The following is a 27,204-nucleotide window of genomic DNA, read 5'->3' as shown; positions in this document are numbered from 1 at the left end:
CGAGGAAGTGTCTGAGGCCAGATTTGAACTCGTATCTCCCTGCCTCCAGGTTCAGCTTCCTCTCTGCTGCGCCCTCTAGCTGCCCCAGTAGGCATCAGCTTGGGGGAGGGGGGGACAGACTCACTGTAATTGTGTTCCTTTGATTGTCATTCTTTTGGGGCATCCAAGAATGGGGACGAGAAGGAGGCTGGGATGGGTCCATTCGTCCATTTGTCCCCTATCTCTTCTGGTGCGGTGGATAGAATGCTAGACTTGGATTCAGGAAGCTCTCAGTTCAAAGCCCATCTGAGCCACTTAATAGCTGTGTGACCCTGGGCAAGTCACTTAACCACTCTATTATGCAGTTTATTATTTATAAAATGAAGCAGTTGACCTCAGTGGCCTCTGTGGCCCTCTACGGTTCTAATTCTATGATCTTCCCCCAGATCATCCACAAGACACATACGAGATCTTCCACTTGGACTGATGGGGATGCAGAAGGGGCAAGTTTGGTCTGGGATCCAGCCTAGTTTTAAATTTTAGCTTTCTGTTTTCCTTGCTCTCTTGTTTAACTCTCTTCTTTGGCCCACACTCAGGTGGCCTGGTGGGGAAGCTCTAATTCAATTGAGCACACACCCTCCGCTGTTCCCTGCTCTCCCTTCCTCTATTCTATCTCTCCTTGAGAGGTGGTCGGTCATATGGAGTGTCTTCCATGTGTCTGGCGCTGTCCTAGGTGCTAGACTGGGCAGTACCTGCTCTACTGTCCTTGGTCAGAGAAGTTCCTAGGCTCCACGATCTAGGGCTGAAAAAGACTTCAGAGAATAGAGTCCAGCCTTATCATTTTATAAGTGAAGAAACAGGGCTAGAGAGGTGACTTGCTCAGGGTCACACAGCTAGTGTCAGAGGGGATTTGAACCCAGGTCCTCTGACTTCAGAGCTCTTCACCATACTACACTGCCATTTGGGTGCCCCCTCCCCCATTTAATCCCTCCCAAACAGCTCCATTTTCCAGTTTTATGTGTCATGTTCCTCACTGTCTTGATAGGAGAAGATGAGGATGAGGTCCCACTGGCAAGTAAGTATCCCTGGCCTCCAGTTACCACCAGCTCTGGCTTCAGGACAGAACCCTTTTTATCACTTTCTGTTTCCCAGCCTTGATCCTGGAAATGGCCTGGAAAATGTCCTTCAGCAAGACTTACCCAGAGCATTTCCCTTACCCAGAGAGGTCATTTCCTAATGGGGGCCCTCTACAGGCAAGGAATTCCCCCAAGTTACTGACTCACAGAATCTCAGAGCTTGAAGGCATCTCAATGGCCATCCAGCCGAAATCACAACCTTATAGGGCTCCTCTCTAAAAGAGGCCTGACAAGTGGTCCTCTTGCCTTTGCTTATAGATCTCCATGAGGGAGAACTCACCACTTTCTGAGGCAGCCCTGTCCACGTTAAGGCAGCCCAAATTATTAGGCAGTTTTTCTTTGCCTCCAGCCTAAATCTGTCTCTTGGCAGTTTCTAATCATTGTTCCTCCTTAGGGGGATAGATTTAAAGCAGGAGGAGACTTTAGAGATCATCGAGTCAAACACTCTTGTGTCATAGATGAAGAAACTGAGGTCCAGAGAGGTTAAGTGATTTTCTCAATGTCACACAGCTAGTAAGTGGCAGCAACTGGGTTTAAAGCCATCTTCTCTGTCCCTAAATCAAGTCTGACATAAGATAGTTTATTTCCATTGTTGTCTGCTATCTCCCTCTGCTGGTGATCTGGGGACAAGTACCTCTGGAGCTAGCAAGACCAAGTCGGCTGGGCAAGTCCCCAAGATGCTTTCTGGGCAGCCTCCACCAGAGGTTACTTGCCCCTTCCCTACCATGGAGATGTTCTGTTTCCCTGGAAGAGTCTTCCCTATGCCTCCTTCCCCTATTCTATCTCTCCCAGAAACCATAGGGCATGAAGAGCTCGGTGGAAGGCAGCCCCCCTGAATAGATTTCTGGGAGCCCTGTTTTGAGAAGGTAAGCTAGACAGTGGCCAAAGGAGGGTGACTGGCCAAGATCAGGAAGCCAGTCAGCATTCCCTTGGAGGAGAAGCCATCCTCATCAATCATGCTATCTTAAAAGGCGGGCCAGGGTCCAGGAATTCCTTGGGCTACACCGGAATCACAGAACTTAGTCAGAACAGACTTTAGTGGACCTCTGGCCCAACCCATATCTTTAGAGCTTGAAGGAACCTCAGAGGCAATCTGATCCAGCCATCTCAGAGACTTTCCCCAGTGTTTAGTGCATAGTAAATGTTTACTGACTGTGTAAAAAAACTGAGGCCAGTGACTCAGGTGCAGTGACCCAGAATCAGAGAGTAGCCACAAGATCAGAGATTTAGAGCCAGATTTGAACTCAGGTCTCCCTTGACTCTGGGGCTGGTGCTCTATCCGCTGTGCTCCCCAGCCAGTAGTCTCTTATACTGAGAGGCAAAACTGGGGTTATAATAATCCTAAGATTGTGGTATCATAGATGTACAGTTGGAAGGTAGTTCCGAGGAAATCTGGGTCAAATCTCTTTATTTTGCAGATAAGGGACACGAACCCAGAGAGGTTATATAACTTGTCCAAAGTTACATAGGCACCTAGTAGTGGAGGCAGAATTTGAACTCAGGTCCTCTGATTTGCAAGATAGTATTCTTTTTATTCTTCCACCACCATCAATAGGAATGATGATGATGGTGACAACAACTATAATTTATATAAAGCTGTAAGGTTTGCAAAGCACTGTACCAATATTCTTAATTCTTGCAACAACCCTGGGAAGGAGGTGCTATTATGATCTCCATTTTACAGATGAAGAAACTGAGGCAGACAATGGTGAACTGCCTTGCCCAGAGTCACCCAGCTAGTAAATGCCAAGGCTGAATTTGAACTCAGTTCTTTGTGACTCAAGCCCCAGAGCTCTATCCATAGCTCCAGCTTGCTGCACAATAATAGAAATCATGATTTAAGAAGATTGAGATAATAGTAATCAATTAACCAAATTTAATCAATGAAATTTATATAAAGCTTTCAACTTTCAAAGAGATTTTCATGTGTTATTTGAGCCTCACAGCAGTTCTGAGATTGAGGGACTATAGTCTTATCAGCTGTGTGACCTCAGGGAGGTCATTGTACTTTTCTAGGTCTCATTTTCCTCATTTATAAAATGAGTGGGTTAGACTAGGTCTAACTGTATAATCCTATGATTCCCCATTTTACAGATAAGGAAACAAAGGTTCAGTCATAAGGCTATTTACCCAATTTAAGAGGCCGAATTTGAATCTATATCTTCTTAACTCTCTGAGGTCAAGGCTCTATGCCCTCTATCATGCTTTTTCAATCTGTAAATAGATAGGCAGGTAGATAGATAGATGTGGATAGATAGATAGAGGGATGGATGGATGGATGGATGGATGGATGGATGGATGGATAGATAGATAGATGGATAAATTGATGGATGGATGGATAGATAGCTGGATAGATAGATAGATAGAAAGATGGATGGATGGATGGATGTGATAGACAGATGGACGGATGGATAGACAGACAGACAGACAAATAGATAGGGAGATGGAAGGATGGATAGATAGACAGATGGCTAGATAGATGGATGGATAGATGGATGAATGGATGGATAGATGGATAGATAGATGGATGGATAGATAGATGGATAGATAGACTGACAGATATAGATATAGATAGATATATCTATATCTCTGGAGGGATGCCTTCCTCAACCCAAAAAGAATCCTGACCCTGCCATTTACTTGTCATATGACCATGGACAAGTCACTTCCTTCTCATAGCTTCAGTCTCTTTATGTATAAAATACCAATGTGGTATAGTTGACAGAATACTGGACTTGAACTAAAGAGACCAAAGTTTAAAGTTCACCTCTGACACTTATGAGCTGGGTCACTCTGGGCAAGAAACTTCCATTTGCCTCAGTTTCCTCATTTGTGAAATGAGGTTGATAATAGCTGTAATAACTCAAAAAATTGCTGTGAGGCTGAAATATAATGTATGTGTAGGGCTTTGGAAATCTTAAAGCACCTGATAAATTTCATCGATGATGATGATAATGATGACGACTACCACAACTATTAATGCCTTCACCACCTACCCCAAAGCGCTTAGCATCGTGCCTGGAACATACTAGGAACTTAATAAATGCTAGCTGACAGCCTGGAAATACTTTATAAAACTGTGATGTACAGCAGAAAGGGAAGCTACCAAGTCAGTCAATATTCTCCCAGAAGAGAAACCATCTCCATTAATCATCTCATTTTAAAAGCCAAACTGGGGTCCAGGAATTCCTCAGGTTCCACTAAAATCATTGAACTGCAGCATCTCAGGTCAGAAAGGACTTTAGCAGACGTCTGGACCATGCAGACCATGATGGAGAGTCACCTCTAAAGCATTCCTGACCAGTTCTCAGTTAGCCTCTGCTTGGAGACTGTCAGGAAGTGGAGACCAACTTCTCCCAAGGCAGCCAACCCTGCTTTGGGACAGCTCCGATGGTTAGAAGTTTTCCCTGCATCAAGTCGAAACCTGCCTCCTTGTTCCTAGTTCTAACCTCTGGGTCCAAATAGAACAAATCTGATTGCCCTCAACTACTTGAGGTCAAGTCTTCTCTCTGTTCCTGACTCAGAGCACTCCATCCCCTATCTCTCCTGCCTAGAATGTACTCCATCTCCCATCTCCCATCCCCCTGCCTGGAGTGCACTCACTCCTCACCTCTACCCTGTCCTCCAATGAGATGCAGTTCAAGGGTCATGAAGAGTCAGACATGACTGAAACAACTGAACAACAACATACACACACACACACACACACACACACACACACACACACACACACACAGGGATGCTGCGAGGGGGAGCAGATATTAGTGCGCATAGAACAGCATGGTGAGGAGGTAGCCAGGATGTGGCCCGGAGCCCTGATTCCTGGTAAATAAGCCTCCCTATGAGAGGTCTGAGATCCCTGGGGGCAGGGCCCAAGGTTCTAGTGGGAGAGAGACAAGGATGGTGGATGATGGCCTGAGGACAGATGCATCTCTCCAAGGATGGGCTCTTCAAGTTCCTTCCTGTTTGTGGGGAGGGAGGGACCTTGGGAAAATCCATAATGGGCTGACTCCTCTGACGCAGGCCCTCCTTCTCTTTCAGCGTGTACTGGGACTATGCCATGACCATCCGCCTGGAGGAGATTGTCTATCTGCACTGCCATCAGCAGGGTAAGGACTGCCTGGAGGAGGTGGCGCTGTGGGGCTGGGGGTCGGATCTTCCGGGGCTGTGTTTGTCCAGGGCCCCCAGGCTGCCTAGTATTGTGGCCAGGCCCTTTCCTGGGATGAAAAGAGCCTAGATCTGAGCTCCAAGATGTTTCAGGACCCCCTTATTTTGTAGAGGAAGAAATTGGGGCCCAAGGAATTTAAATGACTTGTTCAAGATCACCCAGGGAGTAAATGGCAAAGCTAAAATTTTAACCCAAGTCATCCGTATCCACCGCGCTACACTGCCATGAGACATCCTAATAATAATAGTGATAATGATAGCAAAAATAAAAATATAGCTAGTGCTTATATTGGGCTTTAAAATTTACAAAGTGCGTTATATATTTATGCACACACACACACACACACACATACACACACATATAAAATCCCAGTGGATCCTCATAACCCAGAGAGAGGTAGTATGATTATCCCCATTTTACAGAGGAGAAAACCAAAGGTGAGTGCTGATGGGACTTGTCCAGGGTGACAGAGCTAGTCAGTGTCTGAGAAAGTATTTGAACTTGGGCTCAATCAAAACAGTCCCATCTCTTCAGAGTCACACAGCTCTGAGTGCTGAATGCCTATTCTCACTTGAGTGTATTCACTTAGTCAGCATTTATTAAACGCTTACTGGATGCAATTGTGTTATCTTTCCTGTTTGTGATCCTGGGGAGATCCTAAATTCCCGGGCTTCAGTTTCCCTATCTGTAAAATGAAAGGCTTGGCCCCCATGGCCTCTGAGGTCGCCCCCCGCCCAGCTCCAGATCTGTGATCCTGTGACTCTCTAGCCCTCTTCCATGTGACACACCCTCTTCCAAATCAAATGATTCTGGAGCCATCGCTTCAAGCCTTGGTCTTGGTCCGCCAGGTGTTCTCTGGGACTGCCAAGCTAGGCCTTCCCTGAGTCCATGATCTCAGGTGAAAGGAGCCATTGAAACTCACAACCAAGAGTTAGGTGATCAACAAACCACAAGCAATTATTAAGCACCTACTGGGCACCAGGCCCTGTGCTGGATTCTGAGGTTACTAAGACAGGGATGATACAGTTCCTGGCCTTAAGAAGTTGATGTTCTATTGAGGTAGACAACATAGGGATGTATTAAAAATAAACATAAACTAAATACAAGAGGTTGAACAGGCTAGAAATGTAAATAGACAAGAATAAATCCATGGCGGAGCAAGCCAAGCTTGGGATTTGATCTGGAGAAGCCTCTTTGGATGGATTGGCCAAAGAGGCATCTGTTCTTAAAGGGGATTGGGGTTGGGGGGGGTGGGGGAAAGCCTTCTTGTAAACAGCCCAGTGGGTGATTTCTGCCCCGTGTCTTGTCTGGCTTTGTGTCGTCAATAGTAGACAGTGGTGGGACGGTGGTGTTAGTGAGCCAGGATGGGATTCAGAGGCCCCCGTTCCGGTTTCCCAAGGGGGGTCATCTGCTACAGTTTCTCTCGTGCCTGGAGAATGGGCTGCTGCCCCATGGCCAGCTGGACCCACCGCTGTGGTCCCAACGAGGAAAGGTAAGATGCTCCTAGCATCTGGGGAGGCCCTTTGGCCCCAATTACTGGAGCAGAGGAGGGAGAGAGGAGAAGAGATTGGGAGCCCAGGGCCTTTGATGCTGCCCCCTCCTTCCCAGGGAAGGCCCTGTGTGTGTTGGGGCCCTTGGGGTGTGTCAGTCTGGCCCATGGTCATGCCCTAGAGTGGTGTGGGCAAGGAGTAAGGAGTTAAGGGTTCAGTTATTGGGTTGGGAACCTCTTCTTTTAGGGCAAAGTGTTTCCAAAGCTCCGAAAGCGAAGCCCTCAGGGTTCCTCAGAATCTACATCCGACAAGGAAGACGATGAAGCTACAGATTATGTCTTCAGGATCATCTACCCCGGCATGCAGTCAGAGTTTGGTAAGTCCATTTGTGTCCCCCTGGGCTCCTGCTACTGACAGGATGGCATCGGGGCACCCACTCAAGGTGGTGGTCTTCAAAGGCACACAGTGCTCTGGGGGAAGGAGAACTGAGCTAGAAACCCTGCCTTTTGGCCCTGGCTCAGCCACCAGTTTGGTGACCTTGGAAAATCAATAAGCCTCTCTGGTTCTAGTACCCGTAAGACCACGGGATCAAAGGTCACATTTAGAACTGCAAGGGACCCTTGAAGCCACCTAGTCTAACTTCATTTGCAGAGTGAGAAACTGAGTGCCAGAGAGATGAAGTGCCTCACAAGATCACACAGGTCATTGAGATGCAAACCCAGGTCACATGATTCCAAGATAAATGTGACTTCTCGTTATGAAATATGGCCGTCATCCATGTAAATTGTAATATACTGCTGAGATGAAAATTCTCTGTCTGTGATGGATGCCATTTTTAAATATTTCATTACTGTAGCCGTAGTCTATGTTCATGCTAATGGCTCAGATTTCTGTAGAATGTTATTATTTCTTAAGTGCCAACGCTTAAGAAATCTCATGAGCCAAGGACGTTTTTACGGTCCCTCAGTGGCATGGAAATCTCTGAGTTATATCTCCTGTAACTAAAGGTCCCTTCAGTTGCCTCACCGTGGTGTGACTGAGACCCAGACGCCACTGCTCTCCAAGAGTACATGAGGGAAGCAAAAATTTCTTCCATGTCCTACAAAGCTCAGAGCTCAAGTGTTCTGGGATGAGCCCAATGGATGGATTGGTCCATGTGTCTAACATCTGGAAGGGTCACTGAAGCCTCAGTTTCCTGCTCCCTGGGCAGTGGCCATCTCCTCTGCTACTATTGAGCCAGGCAGAGGGTCTAAAAGGATCAAGTTGATGAAGGATCACTTTTTCCATATGTGTGAGGCTGCCCAGGGGCAGCTAGGTGGCACAATGTGTAGAGTGCTAGACTTGGAATCAGGAAGACATCTTCCTGAGTTCAAATCTGGCCTCAGACATATACTAGCTGTGTGACCCTGGACAAGTCACTTCACCCTGTTTGCCTCAGTTTCCTCATCTGCAAAATGAGCTGGAGGAGGAAATGGCAAACACTACAGTATCTCTGCCAAGAAAACCCCAAATGGGGGCACGAAGAATGGGACATGACTGAAACAACTGAATAACAACATGGTTGTCTATAGAGAAAAAACAGTTTTACCTACTTGCCTGCGGCCCCCAGGTTCAATCGAAGCTCTCTGTTAATTTAAATTCTATACCTACTCATCTTGAGTTTAGAAAACAGAACATTGTGAATAATATTTCTAGTTCCTCATGGTAAGTAGCTGGGACTAGGCTGGAAGTGTGGGGTAGGGGAAAATAATGCTGAATTTGGAGGGAGAAGAAGGACCTGGGTTCAGATGCTGCCTTGACCTTGGTCAGATCACTTCCTGAGCCCAGTTAAAATGAGGGGGTTGGACCAGATGACCTCGGAGGTTCCTTCTGGCTCTAGACCTAGGTTCCTATCATAATCCATTTAATGGACCGCCATTGTTGATGGACCAGAGGGGATGGCATCACCCTGACCAAGCTTGTCACGGTACCCCCTGCCCTGCCCCTCAGAGTGGTGTCAGACATATAATAATGGGTGAGTGATGTGGTGTATAGTCGAAGAAGCCCTGGATTTGGACTCAGATGAGCTGGGTTTGAATCCAGACTCTACCACCAGCGTGACTTTGGACAAGTCACATCCCTCTCTGGGCCTCAGTTCCCTCATCTACAAAATGAAGGGGTTGACCTAGATTATCTCCAAGGGACTAAATTTCTGATCTCATGAACCCATTATCCACCGTAATATTCTAGACAGACAGAGGGTCATTAATTAGAGCCAGAAGGAAGGGGCTTCGGAGGCTGTCCTGTCCAGCTTTCCCAGCTAATCAAGTTAGAGAAGAGTTACAATTTAGTAGAATCTAGACTCGGGGCTATCTTGTTGCCCTTCCTTTCCCAGAGCCTTCACCTTACCCATTTGTCTCTTTTTCCTTTTAAAACTGTGACTCAAATTCCCACAGAGTACTCACCTCTGCCTCCCCCTGCCTCTTCAAGATCAGTGTGGATGGTGTTCCCGGTGGGCCGGACCATGGTTGTGATGGCCGTGGGGCAGTTGGCCACTCACGCTGGAGGGGCTGCTATTCCTACCCTGCCGGATACAGACTCGTTCCCCCCGAGTAATGTTCTGGTTTCCCCTCGGCTACCATCTTGGTGCTTGTCAGCCTCAGCCATGTTGTCATTTGAATTTCATACCTGAGCAAGGTGGATTTATGGGATGGAGTGATGTCATGTGGCCAGCTGACTCCATATCAGGGTCATAGGGTCATAGATTTAGACCCAGGTTTCCTTTAAGTCTCAACTAAAATCCCACCTCCTACAGGAAGCCTTCCCCCACCCCTCTTAATTCTGTGCCTTCCTTCTATTAATTATTTCCTATTTACCCTGTATAGAATTTGCTTTGTATATAATTTTTATAGAGGAAGAAATCAAGGCCCAGAAAGTCAACTGACTTACCCAAGGACACTTGCATAGTAGAGTGGAGGGTACACCTAACCGCGAATCAGAAGCTCCAGGGTTCTAGTCCCTACTTTACCACTCACTCACTAAATTTAGTCAAGTCCCTTCCTTTCTTTGTGCCTGTTTTCTTGTCTGTAAAATGAAGGAGTTGAATTGGATGACCATTCGTGGCCCTTCCAGCTCTAACATCCTCTGATCTCTGATCGTTTAGACTTTGTATGGTTCAGAGTAAATTCCAATGATCTGGGGTTATCTGACCCCACAGACAATGGGGTAGAATCCTGAGTGAGGATCGACTTTGCTTTTGGAATCTTTGGGTCGGGTGTCCTTTTATCTTTTTCATCTGGCTCCTTATAGAAGACCTCACCTCCATGATCAGAGATTGTGGCGTCCATGCCAGGAGTATCCATTCAAACGAGATCATAGTGTAGTAAATGGTTACAAAATGCTTGTGTCCCCTTTACCCTTCTGTGCCAACGGGGCACCACAGGGAGTTGGAAAGACCATTTCCCCCTTCTCTCTCCCGCTCTAGTCTCTGAAGAACTCAGTGTCACACAGTCTATGAGTTGGAAAGAGCTCATTGGCCGTGGAATCCACCTGAACAAAAATCCCCTCCAGCACAATCCAGGAGTGATCTTCCAGAGACTGCTTGACAACATTCAGTGAGGAGGAACTCACCACCTCTGGAGGCTGTCCGTTACACTCTGCCCACTCTAGTCAGTCCATTGTCATTTGTTAAGCACCTACTATGTTCTAGGCACTGTGCCTAGGACAGAGAATAAGAAAAAAGCTAAAAGACAGTCCCTATTCTCAAGGAGCTCAGTCTAAATGGGAAGAGAACATGCAGATGACAATATACAAACAAGCTATAGATAGGATAAATGAGAGGTCATGAACAGAGGGAAGATACTGGCGTCAAAGGAGGTCAGAACAGGCTTCTCACTGAAGGTAGGACTTGAAGGAAGCCTGGAGGCAGAGATGAGGAGAGAGAGCATTCCAGGCATGGGGGAAAGCCAGGGAAAATGCCTGGAGCCAGGCATCTAAGTGATACAGTAGATAGAGTAGAGTCGGGAGGACCTGAGTTCAAATCTGGCCTCAGCTACTTACTAGCTGTGTGACTCTGGGCAAGTCACTTACTCCTAATTGCCTCTAGAAAAGTGGAAGAAAAAAAGAAAATGCAAGGAACAGCAAAGAGACCAGTGTCACTGGGTTGAAGAGTACAATACTGTGGTGAGTGGTGTAAAGCATAAGAGACTGGAAAGGTAGGGAGGGGCCAGTTTGTGAAGGGCTCTTAACACCAGAGGGTTTTGATTTGAAGATGATTTTATTAAGTATTGCAGGGCAGGAGGTGACAATGTCAGGCCTTTGCTTTAGGAAGATAATTTTGGCAGCTCGCTACAACTGTAACCAATCATTCAGCAGGCATCTATTAAGTGCCTACTGTGTGCCAGGTACCAAAGGTACAAGTCCAAAGAATAAAACAATCCCTACTCTCAGTGAGTTTACATTCTAATGGAGGAAATGACAAATACACCATGAAGATCCACCCAGTGGGACCAAACAGAATCCATCCATTCCCTCTTCTAGAAGATGGCTTTTCAGATACTTAAAGAACACCATAGTGTACGAGCTCACTCCCTCCTACCCCCAGATCTTCTCTTATCTAGGCCTAACATCCATAGTTCCCCCTAACAATCGCCAGTGATGAAGACTCAAGGCCTTTCTTTGCCTTCTGGTTGCTTTCCTCTGGATGCTCTAGGATTCTCCTTCTCAATGTCCTTCATAAGCTCTGGAACCCAGAGGAGAACACAAAAATCTCTTGACTGGTCTCAGGGTTGGACACCTCCTTCCCTGCCATCATAGGTAGCATGACCACTTGGATGGACAAATGACAACATGACGCTCTTGCTTGAGGCTCTGTTCCTTTTCCTCCTTCTCTTTTCCTATTGGCTTGGTCTTGGTCTCCTGGTTCTCTGGTTTTTGTCTCTCACCCTTTTCCCAACTTTCTCTGTGGTCGCCATCGTCCGCTGACCCCTTCGGGGCTATACTTTCAGCTGGCCTGCCAGGGAGTACTTCCCCTCCTCTGGATCTCTTGGGTATCTTTCATCGGATCACATGTGCTCCAGGGTCCTGGGCTGAATCTCATTTATGGGTGCCCTGATGCTTCAACTCATGATTCTGGTTCTTCCTTACCTCTGCTACTGGGGAGCTGCTGGCTTTGGATCAAGGGCTCTGCTCCTGCCTTAATGGGGGATTCCCGCCTCTCTTCCTTTCCTCAGTTCCCCCAGACTTGATTGATGCCTCTGTGAGCAGCCTGCCTTCCATGTGGCAGCCCAGCCCTCGAAAGTCGTCCTGCTCGTCCTGCTCCCAGAGAGGCTCCACAGAGAGCGGAGCGTCCAATGGATGTAACCATGAGAGGTACAGGGCGTCATAAGGTGGAGCGGGTGGAGGGTGGGGGCTGGGAGCTGAGGGTGGGAGAGATAGATTGCAATGAGCCAGGATGGACTGGTGCCTTCTCAGTACTTCTAGCTAGTTCAGGCATGGTGAGTTACAGAAGGCAGCCTCTCTGCCCCTAACGATAGCGATGACACCAGCAACAATGATGACAGCTAGCTTTAATGTATATTTATACTTAATATTTAATATAATGCTTTCATGTTTCCAATGTGTTTTACATATGCTGTCTCATTGGATGTTCACAACAGCCCTGGAAGGTAGGTGATATTCTCCTCATTTTACAGCTGAGGAAACTGAGGCTGAGAGAGGTTAAGTCATTGGCCCAGAGTCATATAGCTCAGAAAGGTCTGAGGCAGGATTTGAACTCTGGGCTCCAAGTCCAGACCTCTAGCCACTATATCTTCTCATACCCTTTTCAACCATAAGTTCCATGAGGGCAAGGAATATGCTTAGAGATACTTCCTAACTACATGATGCTGGGGAAGTCACTTAACCTCTGTCCACCTAAGTTCCCAAATCTATGAAGTGGGGGTGATAATGTCACCCACCTTCCAGGGTGGTTGTGAGCACTGAATGAGAGAATAGTTGTAAAGTGCTTTCAGACCTTCACACACTAGATAATGCCAGTTACTATTATCAGTGTTATTGCTGATGATAAATTGTGTACAGCCCCTGGTGAGGAGCACAGGTCTTCATACACAGTAGGTGCTTAATAGATGTTGAATGCTATTATTAAAATATCTTAGGATGTGCCAGGGCTGGGAGATGTCATCTTTCCTTCTCAGCAGATGGGCTCTGCCGTTGTCTTTCCAGATGTGTCGAGGAGGGTCCCTGTGTCCAGAACGGGACACACTCCACTCAGAAGGTTTAAGTCCCAGTTTCTAGGAGGCTCAACACATTACCAAGTTCACATCCCATGGAAAATGCTCAGTTACGTTTTGTAGAGGAATTCTCAAGGCATAAATGCAAGGTCTTACACCTGACTTCAAGAAATGGACCTCACCGGTATAGGATAGAGATGGCATGGTTGGCTAGTAGTTTGTCTGAAAGATCCCTGGTGGCTTTAGAGACTTCACATTCAATATGACTCACTGGTAAAATATCATTCAATCAAGAAACAATTATTAAGCACCTACTGTGTGCCTGGCACTATGCTAAGTGCTGGAGGTACAAAAAGAGTCAAAAGACAGCGCCTGCCATCAAGGAGCTTACAATCTAATGGGAAAGACAACATGAATCAAATATACATAAAGCAAGCTATATACAAGGTAGATAGGAAATCATTAATGGAGGGGAGGTGCTGGAGTTAAGAGGGGTTGGGGAAGGCTTCCTGGGGAAGGCTTCCTGGAGAAGGGGGGATTTGAGTTGAGACTTAAAGGAAGCCTGGGAAGTCAGTGGGTGGAACTGAGGATAGAGAGCATTCCAGGCCGGGGGAGGACAGCCAGAGAGAGTGTGTGGAGCTGAGCTGTGGAAAGACAGCTGTACTGAGAGGCATATCTTACAGGAATGGGGACATACGAGCCCTACTATGCCCTGCCCTGGTCAGACCAAAGGCGGAGTGTTTCATTCAGCTCTGGGCTCCTCAGGTTAGGTAGGACATGGTGAAGCTGGAGAGCATCCTGGGAGGGCAATCAGGTTGGGGAAGGGCTTGAGTCCAGTCCATATAAAGGTCAGCTGAAGGCCTTGGAAGTGATTAGTCTGAAGAAGAGAAGGCTCAAGTCAGACATGATGGCTCTCTCTAAAGTACTTGAAAGACTGCTTTTGAAGAGTGAATAGTTTTGTTTAGTCTGCCTTTTTCCTTTCTTTCTGGGCACAGTGAGGGAAATGAAGGTAAGGAAGGGAGAGAGGGAGGAAGGAAAAAAAAGGAAGGGAAGGAGAGAAAGAAGAAAGGAAAAGAGGAAGGAATGAAAGAAGGAAAGGAGGGAAAGAAAGAAGAAAAGGAAGGGAAGGAAGAAAGGAAAGAAAGAAGAAAGGGAGGGAAGGAAGAAACGAAAAAGGGAAGGAGGGAAGGAAGAAAGGGAACAAGGAAGGGAGGGAATAAAGATAAGGAAGGGAAGGAAGAAAGGATGGGAAGGAAGGAAGAAAGGAAAAAGGGAATGGAGGAAAGGAAGGGAAGAGAAAGGGAAGGGAGGGAGGGAAGAAAGGAAAGAGAAGGAAGGAAGGAAAGGAAAAGAATTAATCATTTATTCCTTCATGGAAGTATCAAGGAAGCAAATTTAAGCTTGTTATAGAGGAAAAAATTCCTAGAATTGAGGGTTCCTCCTCCCTGGAGGCCTTTGAGCAGAGGCTGGATACCCACATGTTAAGGATGTTTTAGAGATTCTTTTTGGACATCTCTGAAGTCACCTCTAGCTCTGAGACCCTGTGATACTGGGAGCCCAGCCTAGCCATCAGCTAATGCCATGTCCCTGTCTACCCTGATAGAGACACGTGGGCAGAGTAGAAGAGCCCACCCAGTTCCTTCTGTCTCTGACTCAGTCGGGAGGTAGAGACGAGTCTGGGAGCTCCAGACCGGCATCTTCACCAGATGGCTGCTAGGATGCTGGGACACAAAGGCCTGTCTTGGAGAGGTTCCCTAAGTAGCCAGGGTGGACCACTAGGATGTCAGTCTAGTAGGTAGAACTGCTAGTGTTGGGGAATTCCTAGGGATTCCCAGAATCCCACACTCTCAGAAATGGAAGGGACCTTGGTTACTAACCCAGTGCAGACCTCTGAACTACAACTTCTCAGACAAATCTGAAATAATTTCATAATTTAATAATTATAGGTTATATTGTACATTATAACATATTAGATACAGTATAGCCATATTATGTATCAATGTATTATATTACGTAATGTTAATTACATTAACATTTCATTACATGTCATATAATTTCATCGTTTTAGTGTTGCGTATGCTTAAAGACCACCCATGAGGGGTCTTGGGTCTATTGTCCATCCTGGGGCCAAGTTACAGTAGAGTCTCGAGGCCAATGTGCCCGTCGCATTCCTTCCCAAGCCACGAAAGTCCAGAACCACTTAATCCTTTGGGAAATCCTGGCTTTTTCCCTGGCCTGGTCTCCGTGATTGAATCTGTTGCCTCCTCCCTGAGCCTCCTTGAGCCTCTTGGGAGGGTGGAGGAGGGGGTGCTCTGCAGTCACACCCCAGATGACCGACCCTCTGGCTGTATTATGCCTGTTCTAATCTCACCCCCTTTGTCTTTCCTTCTCCTCCAGGGCTCCTCTGAAACTCCTCTGTGACAATATGAAGCACCAGATCCTCTCCAGAGCCTTCTATGGTTGTATGTCCCCTTCTCAGACCCAGTGTGGGGTCCAGGGGAGGGGCAGGTGGTCTTGGCAGATTCAATGCCCACTTGGCGCCAACACCTGGTAATGATACCGTGGAATGTGGTACATGCAAGGCAACATAGTGTAGTGGCTAGACTTCTGAGTTCAAATCCTGTCTCTGACACTTGTTAGCTACATGACCCTGGACAAGTTACTTAACCTCTATGGGCCTCTTTGTATCCTCATCTATAGAATGAGGGGACAGGATAAGGTGGCCTGCGAGATCCTTTCCAGCTATGATAACCACAACAGTAACAATGCCGGCTATGATAGCAACAGTAGCCGTAACATTTACGTCGCACTTCAAGGTTTGCAAAGCACTTTTTGTATTGTATCATTTGATCTATAAAGCCAGGCCTGTGGTCCTGATGGCCCGTGAGGTCCCTCCTGGCTCTAGGACTATTATTCTGTGAATCTTGGTTATTTTTTTCCTCTTTGATCCTCAGTTTATTTATCTGTGAAATGGGGGAGTTAGCCCAGATAGCCCGTGAGGTTCCTTCCAGCTCCCAATCTAGGATCCCAGGAGATGCAATCCTCCACCTGGAGGTGTTGACAGCCTAGTCATAGACTAGGGGACGGTGATGCTCATGGCCCTCTACCATCGCTTGGAGGTTTTGAAGGCTGGGCCAGTACAAGGTCCTCCCAGGCTTCAGAGGCTTCAGGAAAGGGCTTTGCAAAAAACCTGAACATAATAATGTAAGAAATAATATAAGAAAACACATTTCAATACATGAGAACTGACAGGAAGCAAAGAAAGCCATGAGTTGGGAGTCAGGAGGCCTGGCTTCCAATGTGAGTTCAGCCATCATGACCCTACCTGGCTAAGACCTGTGTTCTGATGGATTCATCCAATGGTTTACATATGCAACTATCATCATCATCATTTATCTGGAATTCTAATGACTTGAAAGTTTGGGAGTTTGGGGTCTTTTGTTTCACTCTGTGATAATGATGGTGGTGGTGGTGGTGGCTAACATCTTTATAGCACTGACCATGTGCCAGGCACAGTGCTAAGCATTTAACAATTATTATCTCATTAGATCCTTGCAACAACCCTGGGAGGTAGGTGCTATTATTATCCCCACTTTGCAGTGAAAGAAACGGAGGCAAACAGGTTTAAGTGACTTGCCCAGAGTCACATAGACACAGTAAGTGTCTGAAGCAGGATTTGAACTCAGGTCTTCCTGACTCCAGGTCCAGCGTGCTCTCTCTAGTCAAACCCTTTCCCCCATTTTTCAGAGTAAGAAACTGAGGCCCCGAGAGGTGAAGGATCACAAAATCACAAAGGTCTGGAGCTGGGAAGGGCTCTTAGAGATTGTCTAGTCCAGCCTCCTTCCCACTTTCATATGAGGAAACTGAGGTCTGGGTTAAGGGTCTTGCCCAAAGTCAGAAGGCTTTTATTCATATGAGAATGCTCAGACATCTTTGCCCGTGTCTGGAAGTGTGAAAAATTCCAGCAAGTTGTGGTCTGGGGAAGATGAGAAAGGGACTTGAGGATGTGGTTCTTAGTAAGCCGTGGGATGACGTGGTTGCAAGGGGATTGCTCCCAACTTCAGTTCCCAGGGTGGTTAGTCAAGGGCCCTCCTTCCTTCTGGCAGATGTAGGCAGAGACCAATGGCCCCAGAAGGCCTCCATGCAGCAGAGATCTGGCATTGTGTCAGCCTGGCACACACACACATGCACATGCACACATACACTCGTATACACAGGTATGCACACAAACACAAACAGGCACACATATACTTATACACACACACTCATACACGCATGTGCGCACATACACACACTCGTATACACACGTATGTGCACACACATACACAAAAGGCACACATATGCACACATGTGCACACATACTCATACACACAGACACACATGCACACACACACACACACTCATACACACTTGCACACACTCACCCAGCTCATCCCAGAATGAGGAGGTGTTTTTCAGGTGCTGTGTTGGCCAAATAATTCTTCATCCTGGGATCAGTATGAGGAGGGGAAGATCCACTCAGAACTTAGCTAGACAGGAGGAACACTTGCTATGTGGGGGAGCTGTAGCACACTGGAAAGATCCCTGCCTCTAGGCCAGAGGATCTGGTTCAAATCTCCTTTCTAGGGCTTGTTCCCCACATGACCTTAGACAAGTCTCATATACATACTTACCCACTTGACGTACACAAATATACACCAGGGCTCAGCAACCCCTGTGACCCCAAAGGCCACTAGGAATGTCAGGTCCTCCAATGACAGGCTAGTCTTCTGTCACTGGGCCCCTACTCAGCTTGTACTCTTGCCCTCCCCCCACATGAACACACACACACATGTACATGCACACACATACACACACACATACAAGTCTATCAGTGCGGAGCACAGAAAGTTCATTAATAACATAGAGCCAGGCCTCTGCATTCAAGGCAAATGCCAGCCATGTACATTCACAAACCTAAGATGGGAACAGTCCTCCCTGTGTCGCTGACCAGATGACTAGTTTTTTCAGCCTCTGCTCCATTTTCTACCCCCCCCCCCACCCAGGGCTTGCCTATTGTAGGCATTTGTCCACTGTGAGGACCCACCTGTCGGCCTTGGTCAACCACCTGATCGTGTCCCCTGACCTGCCCTGTGATGCTGGCCCTGGCCTGACCATGGACATCTGGGAGCAGTACCTGAAGGACAGCACGGTACGGCCGGACACCTGTCAGGTTCTTCTGTTCTTTTTTCTGACTTGGCTATATCTCAGGCCAGCTGTTGGACCCCAGGACCATGACCTGGTGTATTAGGAGGGCAGAGTTTATAATTTCAAAGAGGATCATATATATGTCTGAAAGGTTCGGAACCACCGGATATAAGAAACTCTCAAAGTAGGAGGCAGAAGAATCAAAGCATATATTTAGGCTCCACAGTAACCAACCCATGAACCAGCATCCCCATTTTGATATATCGATCAAAAGCTTCCAGGCCCAATAAGTACGCCTCACAAGAGTAACCAGGAGGCTACAGAGAAGCATGATGGTGTAAAGCAAAATCATGCTTCCCCCTCTATGGCAAAAAGATTACCCACTGGCCTCAAGTCCTTGTTCAGCTTCCTCCCGTAGGTCAGCTCTGCTACTGGCAGCTCCTGCTTCAGCTTCGGCTGTGGCTGTAGCTGTAGCAGCCTCTGGCTCTAACTGAAGCTGTTTTTAACCATCTGGCTTCTTCGGGGGTGTAAGGTACGCCGGGGAAAGCAGAGGTTCTTTCGATCTGCTTAAGCAAGGTGAAGGGGTTGACCGGGAAAGCACAGGTTCTTTCGATCAGCTTAAGCAAGGGAAGCAAGGTGAAGGGGCCGACAAGCTTACTCCAATCCAACATACAAACAGCATTCAGTTCAGGGGAAAAAGCTAAACTAGTCAAGGGCACTTGTTGACTAAGTGCTAAGGAGCCCATTTTTGGTTACCAACACACCTGGCTACACTGTAACCTAGAGCTACAAAGGTTGCTGAGCCCAGGCTGAAGAACTCCGCAGGGGGCAGTTAAAGGCCAGAGGCCCCAGAGTGATGTCTCTGCTTCTCTGCTTGGGCTCACCCAGAGCAAGTCCATGTTTAAGGCCTTTGAGCCATAGAGTCATGGAGTTAGAACAGGCAGGGACCTTAGAGGCCAGTGAGTACTACTTCTGCTTTTTGCAGAGGAAGAAACTAAGTCACAGAGAGGATGAATGACTTGCCCAAGATCATACTGCTAGTGACAGTTGGTCTAAGATGGAGACTCTATCTATGCCCTCCTTTATCTGATTTATAGAACTAGACTATAGATTTGGGGGAGCGGACGGGAAGGGAACGTTCCTCAGGGTAGGACCTTAGATGGATGGTAGACAGATTGCTTGACTGGAAAGAATAAGCTCTGTATTTCAATATTTTAAAATTTCTTTTATTTTTCAATTAACAAGCATTTATTTTTCATGTGATATTTAAAAAGTTTGAGAGACATAGTTTCTGGGTAACTAATAATTTTATTAATAATGCTGTCATTTTATTAATTATAGTTTATTATCAATAATTAAGAAATAATATATTATTAATTAGTTATAATTTATTAATTGCATTTATTAATAAAAGGGTCAGTGACACTCTTGAATGTCAAAGACCCCTCATGGCAGTGGCCTCACAGTTTATATGCCCTTGGAAAAGCAGGTGTTCGTCAGGGTGACAATCAGCTGTAACTGGTTAACAGTTAATGAGAGAATGAATATTATCATGAGAGGTGGGCTTGTTCCAATAAAGGTCTTGAGGTATGTGACTTGGATCATTCAAGTCTTAGTTCCAGAGCCTTATCAATTTCCATGTCACCGGTCTCACAGAAGGGAGTATCCACATTTTCCCAGACCTTTTGAGTAAACACAATGAGCAGGGATCTACCCGTTTGCCTAAACTTAGAATTTCTTTGGGGTCTTTGATTAGATCTTGGGCATTCTGGTTGGTTAAGTCTTTGCCTGAGATTTCCCACACTGGTGGAAAAACCTTGGTCCTAATTTAATAATTAGTAATTAATATATGAAAGAAATAATAATTTCTCTAGTTTATTTTTTTTATTCCTCTCACCTCACCCCTAATTCAAAAAAAGAAAAACAAACCCCTTGTATCAGATATGTATAATCAAGCAAATATTCCTACACTGGCCATGTCTGAAACATGCGTGTCTCATTCTGCAGCCTGAATCCATCACCTCTCTATCAGGAGGCAGGTCACATGCTTCTGATAGGGCCTCTTGAATCATGGTTGGTCATTGTGTTCATCAGAACCATTAAGTCTTTTAATTTGTCTTTACAATGTTGTTGTTGCTAGAGAAGTTCTCTTGGTTCTGCTCATTTCAGTCTGTATCAGTTCGTAAAAGTCTTCCCAGGTTTCTCTGGAGCTGTCCATTTCATCAGTTCTGATATCCAATCCAATAGTCATGTGGACTCTTTGTGCCTGACCTGCAGTAGTGCCTTCCAAGCTTGTATTGGTCTCATCAGCCAGTGAGACACACTGTACCTTGACTCCAACATAGTGATGCCATTTTGGTTCTCTTCAAGAACAAAGGACAAGAACCGTCCCATTACTTGTTCAGCCATTCCCCGATGAAGGGCACCCCCTTACTTTCTAGTTTTTGCACCACACAAAAAGCTGCTATAAATATTCTCCTACATATCATCCTTTTCATTTTTTGATCTCTTTGTGATGTCAGAGTCATATCAATGGGTCAAAAGGCTTACACATACAATTAGTGACTTTTTGGTCACAGTTTGAAGAGTTTGAAAGAATATTATTTGACTTAAAAACTCTAATCATAGAAATGATGAACCATTATTCCTAAGGACGGATGATGAAGCTTGCTCTCTATTTCCCACCAGAGAGATAATGAGCCCAGGGTACCAACTGAGGCTGATATTTTTGACTGAGGCAATTGTGTGGATTCATTTTGCTTGGCTATTCATTACAAGGCTTGAGTTTTTATATTTTTATTTGAGGGGGTGAAGGAAGCAGATTAATTTTTTTAAAAGCTCCTTGAGGCATCCACGTCACTGCAATGCTTTTAGTTCTGGGCTGGCAGCTGGGCCACCCTTGGGTCTCCTGGTATTGATGTGAAAAGTCACCGATGCTCAGAGCTGATCCGTATTCTTCAGTGGCGTGCTCCAGTGGCTGAGCCTTGGGCCATGCGCCTTCTTCCATAGGCTGGGGGATGTTCTCCCAATGACTCCCTCTCCTCCTACAGAGTTATGAAGAGAAGGAGCTCCTGCGTCTGATCTACTTTGGGGGGATTCAGCACGAAATCCGCAAGGACGTGTGGCCCTTCCTGCTGGGCCATTACCAATTCGGGATGACAGAGGCTGAGAGGAAGGAGGTGGGTCTGGCTTGACCTAATGAGCTGGTTTGGGATTTCTCTTTTGCACATTAATAGGGTCTGCTGGGCCCTCAGTGTCCCATCCCAGGCAGAGAAAGCCGCCTCTTTGGCGGGATTGAGGACTTGTCACTGGAGGGTGTGTGGAAAAAGAGACACAGAGTTTGGGCCTAAACAGTGATAGCAACAACTCCCATTTCTGTCACAATTTAAGGTTTGCAAACTGCTTTCCTCTCAATAACCCTGTCAGGTAGGTGGTACAAATGTTATCTCATTTTTACTGCTGGGCAGACTGAAGCTTTAAGTGGTTTTTCTGTGATTGAACATCTTGTTAGGTCATAGGATCATGGATTGAAGAGACCTTAGAGGCCTTCAAGTCCAATCCCCTTATTTTAAAGATGGGAAAATCAAGGCATAGAAAAGTTAAGTGACTTGACCAAGGTCATACAGCTAGCAGGTGTCTGAGATGGGGTTTGCATCCCAGATTTCCTGACCCTGAATTTAGTACTCTACCCACTGCATCATCTTGCTGTCTCCTCCAGGTTTCCTGTCTCCAGTTCTCTATCCACCATAACCACCTACATCTCTCTATATTCATCAGTTCCCTAGATTTAAGGTGGGCTAGCAGCCCAAAGTAAGTCCTTGAAATGGAGGAACAAAAGTGATAGGACTTGGTGATTATATACGATGGATAGATTGATAGGGGATTTGAGCCAATTCTTGAAGGAAACCAGAGATGCTAGGAATCAGGAGGAGAGTGCTCCTGGCATGGGGTACAGCCACTGCAAAGACATGGCAGTGGGAGATGATTATAGAACAGCAGAGCTGAGAATCAAACCCAGGTCCTCAAGCTTCAAATCCATTATAGTCTTCATTTCTCTAGCGCATCTCCTGTCAAAGTCCTCCTGGGAAGGAGTGAGGTTGGGGCCAGCAGTATACTCTGGGGAAAAGAAACTGGATTGGAGATGGAGGCCCTAGGTTTGAATCCTGGCTCTGTGTATGTGACCTTAGGCAAGTCACTTAACTTTTCTGGGCCTCAGTATCTTCGTCTTTAAAATGAGGGGTTTGGACTAGTTCACCTCTGGCATCTTTTCCAGTCCTAATGCTATAGTCCTATGACTTGCTGACAGTTTAAAAACCAAAAAACTAAAGGTTGTACCCTCACTCTCCACTCCCACCCCAAATGCTGACAAGAATTTGGGAAAAAAATAGATGGGAAATTATTAGATGTTTTAAAAAGCAACTGTTGTACCAACTTGGACATGGGGAGCCAGAGTGGAAGCTGGGAACAGTCAGGAGAGTCCCTGTCCAGGCTAAGGCTATCCCTTGCAGGGGGCCACATAGACTCAGGCTCCCTGGGCCTGGCTGTGTCTGTCTTGGCGACAGGTGGATGATCAGGTTCACGCCTGCTACGAGCAGACCATGGCAGAGTGGTTGGGCTGTGAGGCCATCGTCCGTCAGAGGGAGAAAGAGTCCCACGCGGCTGCCCTTGCCAAGTGCTCCTCGGGCGCAAGCCTGGACAGCCACCTTCAGAGGATGATGCATCGGGATTCCACCATCAGCAATGAGGTGACTGCTCTTGGAATGAGACCTGTGCCCCCCACCCTGGGAAAGGGGACCAGCCTGAGAGAGGTCAGGTGGGAGTGGAGGGGCAGATGCCAGCAGTCACCCATCACAGACTCTCATTGTCTCATGGGACCTCAGAGGCCATCTGGTCTAACCCACGCCTGAGCAAGACTTGCCCAGACTGCATACCCAGTGAGTGGTCATTCCACCATTATTTAAAGCTCGTTGAAAGCCCATTCTCCTTTGGGACAGCTCTTGTGGTCAGGAATTTCTTTACATTGAGCCAATATTTGCCTATTTGCACCTTCCCTCCCTTTGCTCCTAGGACAATGGGATAGCCTTCAAATACTGAGAGTTAGCTCTCATGTGCTCCTTTGGGCCTCCCCAGACTAAATGCCCTTAGTTCCTTCGAGGGATTCTTGTTCTACATTCCCATCACCATCCCAGGCACCCTCCTTCGAATGCTCTCAGCTTAGCCGTGACCATCCTATGCTGTGATGGTCTCCCAGGAGATGGCATTGCATGACCAGGTCACCCCCGGCAGCAGTAAAGAGCTCCACAGTGACTTCCAGTTATGAGCTGCACTGACATGGGCTTTAGAGACACAAAGGCTTTGAAGCACAAGCCAAATATGTCAATATTTGTATGTAAGAAGCTAATAATTATGTCATAGGTAATGGAACTGAAACTATACTATGTCCTTAAGGATATGCAGTTTAATTCAAGATGATCTTTTATTTACCTATACAAGAGTGTAAACTTTTTTGTGCTTTTATTTTTCAATTGTGAGAACTACTGATTAGTATGTTCAAAAATTTTGTGTATACAAGAAATGGATAAATCACTGCTATATAATGGAAACTACCTTAGGAAAGAATGTTTACTGAATGTGATGGCCAGAACTGTACAGAGCATGTGGTCTGACCGGGACAGCAGGATTATCCACCCTTCTGTTCTGGGTGTCTGCCATTGGGGGAAGTGGTTTGAGCTTCTATTAATGTAGCCTTAGGTCTTTCTTCATATTGAGTTTGAAATACTCTAAAACTTCTGGGTTTCTTTGTTCCAGAGATTGATATTTTGGACCCATGTGGAGGACTTTACATTGATCTTTGGGCTGAGTTACCTCTGGTGCCCTCTAGTGACATCCTGCCAAGCACCACCAATCCCTTAAAATCCCAACCCTTCAGACTCAAGTTCTTTCTACCCAATGGCCCTGTCAGTGTCTTGGGAATTTGCCTGATCTTCTGGGGGGAGGGTGTCCCACCCAGATGAAGCATACAGGTCTGCAGAAGATAATGAGAATCCCGCTTAACCTCCTCCCCATATTTTTTCCTTCCTTTTAGTCTTCTCAGAGCTGCAGTTCAGGCAGACAAAATCACATCCGTCTGCCGAGTGACTCCAGTAACAGCACCCAGGTAGGCAATGATCACAGGATGGGAGGGGCTCGGAGGGACCTTGCAGATTACATAATCCCACCCCACTGCTCATTAGAGAGGAAGGAATTGAGACCCAAAGAAGGGAGTCCCTAGTTCAAGGTCACCCAGGTAGCAATTTATCAATCAATAAATATTTATTTATGGAAAAAAAACCAAGCATTTCCATAACAGTGTGATAAAAAATGATTGCACATGAAACTGCAGATCTGTTATGTATAACTTGCCATTCCTTTTAAATATACAGTAAAATTGTCATGGAAATTTCCCCCTCCTTTTTTTCTTCCTTCTCCCCAATAAGCATTTATTTATTAAGTGCTTAAGAATCAAGATTTGAACTCAAATCCAGCATATAGGATTTGGGGGTTATAGATCTAGGTCAGAAAACCTAGACTCAGAGATATGAGTTGTCTAAGGTCACATAGTAAGACCCAGGTTTTCTGTCCAATGCACTTTCCACTGGGTTCCAACTCACAGTCCAACGCACTTTCCACTGGGTTCCGACTCACAGTCCAACGCACTTTCCACTGGGTTCCAACTCACAGTCCAACGCACTTTCCACTGGGTTCTGACTCACAGTCTAACGCACTTTCCACTGGGTTCCGACTCACAGTCCAACGCACTTTCCACTGGGTTCCGACTCACAGTCCAACGCACTTTCCACTGGGTTGTGATTCATAGTCCAAAGCACTTTCCACTGGGCCACACTTAGTTTCTAAGGTTCACAAACTGACCTGCCATCTTTGTCTGTCCTGGGCCTAAACAATACGTCTGTTTCTTTTTCCTCAGGTGTTTGAGTCTGTGGATGAAATAGAACAGGTGGAGGTAGACAGCAGGCAGGATGACTTGAAGCAGCCCAAGGTCCCCAATGGGACAGTGGTCAATGGAACCTGCTCCCCCGACTCTGGCCATCCCTCTTCCCACAACTTCTCCTCAGGCCAGTCTGAGCACAGTCTCAGCACAGAAGACAGTGTCATGGAACCACTCAAAAACACCCCACCATTGGCAAGGCCTGATGGACCCAGTGCCCAGGATGGTCATGAGCTGGACACTGCCACTCAGCCCGGGGACAAGGCCCCGAGAGAAGAGCTGGTTATCCAAGACAGCCTTGAAGGGGACTTTCTCACCAACGAAAGCCTGGATGAGTTCATGTCTGTGCCTGGGAGCCTGGACGTGGCCCTACCAGAGAAGGACTCTTCAGTGATGGAAAGCTGGGTGGGCAGTGAGGCGGAGAAGCAGAGCCTGGTGGAGAGTGAGGACACCCTGTCTGAGGAGCCGGAAATGGAAAGTCTCTACCCCCAGCTGGAATCACTGACTGTGGTGGACTCTACAAACACTGAGGCCTCCCCAGTGTCTTCCAGTGGCGTGACATATTCTGTAAGTAGAAAACAGGAGCTGTGGTTATTCCACTGATAGTCAGTATGGGATTGTAGTTGTTTGTCTTTCCTTCTCAAAGAGGACCAACACATCAGGGAGGTGATGCCACAACATGCAAGTGAATTGGATTTAAGTGAGGGAGGGCTGTGCAGAGTGACCAGCCTCACTTCCTCCTCCAGAGCCATCTGGGTCCAGTGGCCAGATATAGATCAGGATGACTGGAGATGACCCCAGATGCAGTGGGAGACCCTGGTCTTTTCAAATTAAGGTCTCAGGTCTCAGTTTGACCAAAGCAAGGCCCATTCAGTGATTAAGGCTTAATAAGAAATGATGCAGAAAATGGCCTCTTTACCCAATCAAAAAAAAAATACAATCAGTCTGGAAGGGGAAGACCCTCAGGGTTTCTGGCCAAAACAGAAACAGTTGCTATGTACACTCATTCTCAGCCAATCAATGCCCAACAATGACTTGGCCTGGGACCTACCATTGGCCAACCATGGAAAGCCAGAATGATTTGGGGTTAAAAAATGTTTCAGAAATTAAATGTACATTTCCTTTTGGCAGAGCACCTGTAGGTAAGGATGTGATAGCCTATGTGGACAGAGGGAAGGGAAGGGGGAAGAGGGCAGGGGGAGGGAAAGGAAGGAAGGAAGGAATTTAAATATTAAGTATGTTGGCAAATATTTAATGAGAACAGAATATGTTATTTCTCAGCTGTGCATGGCACTTTTACAAAAACAGGTCATCTCTTAGGGTATAAGGACTTCACAAATACAGAAAAGCAAAATTAAATGCCGCCTTTATTGACTACAATGCAAGAAAACTTATGTTTGTTCAGTAAAGAGCAGTTAAAGAAAGGAATAAAAAGCCCGCAGAAAACCAAAATAGAAATTCTGAAAATCAAAGAAGAGATTGGCAAAACTGAAAGCTTAAAAGATGTATTAATAGATAAGTCTTCCCAGCTCATCGCTTCTTACAGCTCAGTAGTATTCCATCACAATGCTATACCACAAGTTGCTCAGCCATTCCCCGATTGATGGGCATTCCCTCAACTTCCAGTTCTTTGCCACTGCAAAGAGTTGCTATAAATATTTTCAAATATATAGGTCTTTTCCCCTGATCACCTTGGGAAGCACACCTAATATTGGTGTTGCTGGGCCAAAGGGTATACACAATTTTATAACTCTTTGGGCATAATTCCAGCTTGCTTTCCAAAATAGATGGGTTGGTTCACAGTTCCACCAATAATATATTAATGTCCCAATTTTTCTACATTCCCTCCAACATTTGTCATTTTCCCCTTCTATTATTCTAGCCAGTCTAATAGATGTAAAAAATATCTCAAAGTTGTTTTAATCTGCAATTTCTCTACTCAATAATGATTTAGAACATTTTTTGTCTATGTATTTTTTATTTCTTCATTGAACAACTGCCTGTTCATATCCTTTGGCCATTTACCAGTTGGAGAATGACTATATTCTCC

General features: G+C 46.2%; 1 protein-coding gene across 1 annotated transcript in view; it reads left to right on the top strand.

Moving 5' to 3' along the window:
• The window catches only part of SGSM1 (small G protein signaling modulator 1), a 55,007-nt gene that overhangs the window by 15,248 nt on the left and 12,555 nt on the right, over positions 1–27,204 (top strand). The window contains exons 8-17 of the mRNA XM_036741038.1: positions 5,157–5,224; positions 6,615–6,775; positions 7,020–7,149; positions 11,984–12,122; positions 15,380–15,444; positions 18,028–18,173; positions 21,220–21,348; positions 22,732–22,914; positions 24,255–24,326; positions 25,134–25,721. Of these exons, the coding sequence (XP_036596933.1) occupies positions 5,157–5,224; positions 6,615–6,775; positions 7,020–7,149; positions 11,984–12,122; positions 15,380–15,444; positions 18,028–18,173; positions 21,220–21,348; positions 22,732–22,914; positions 24,255–24,326; positions 25,134–25,721 (1,681 nt within the window). The remainder of the gene's footprint in view (positions 1–5,156; positions 5,225–6,614; positions 6,776–7,019; positions 7,150–11,983; positions 12,123–15,379; positions 15,445–18,027; positions 18,174–21,219; positions 21,349–22,731; positions 22,915–24,254; positions 24,327–25,133; positions 25,722–27,204) is intronic.

This window comes from Trichosurus vulpecula, chromosome 1 (assembly GCF_011100635.1).
Source record: "Trichosurus vulpecula isolate mTriVul1 chromosome 1, mTriVul1.pri, whole genome shotgun sequence".
NCBI lineage: Eukaryota > Metazoa > Chordata > Mammalia > Diprotodontia > Phalangeridae > Trichosurus > Trichosurus vulpecula.
The sequence above is the reverse complement of the archived record's forward strand: the minus strand, read 5'-3'. Positions and strand labels throughout refer to the sequence as shown.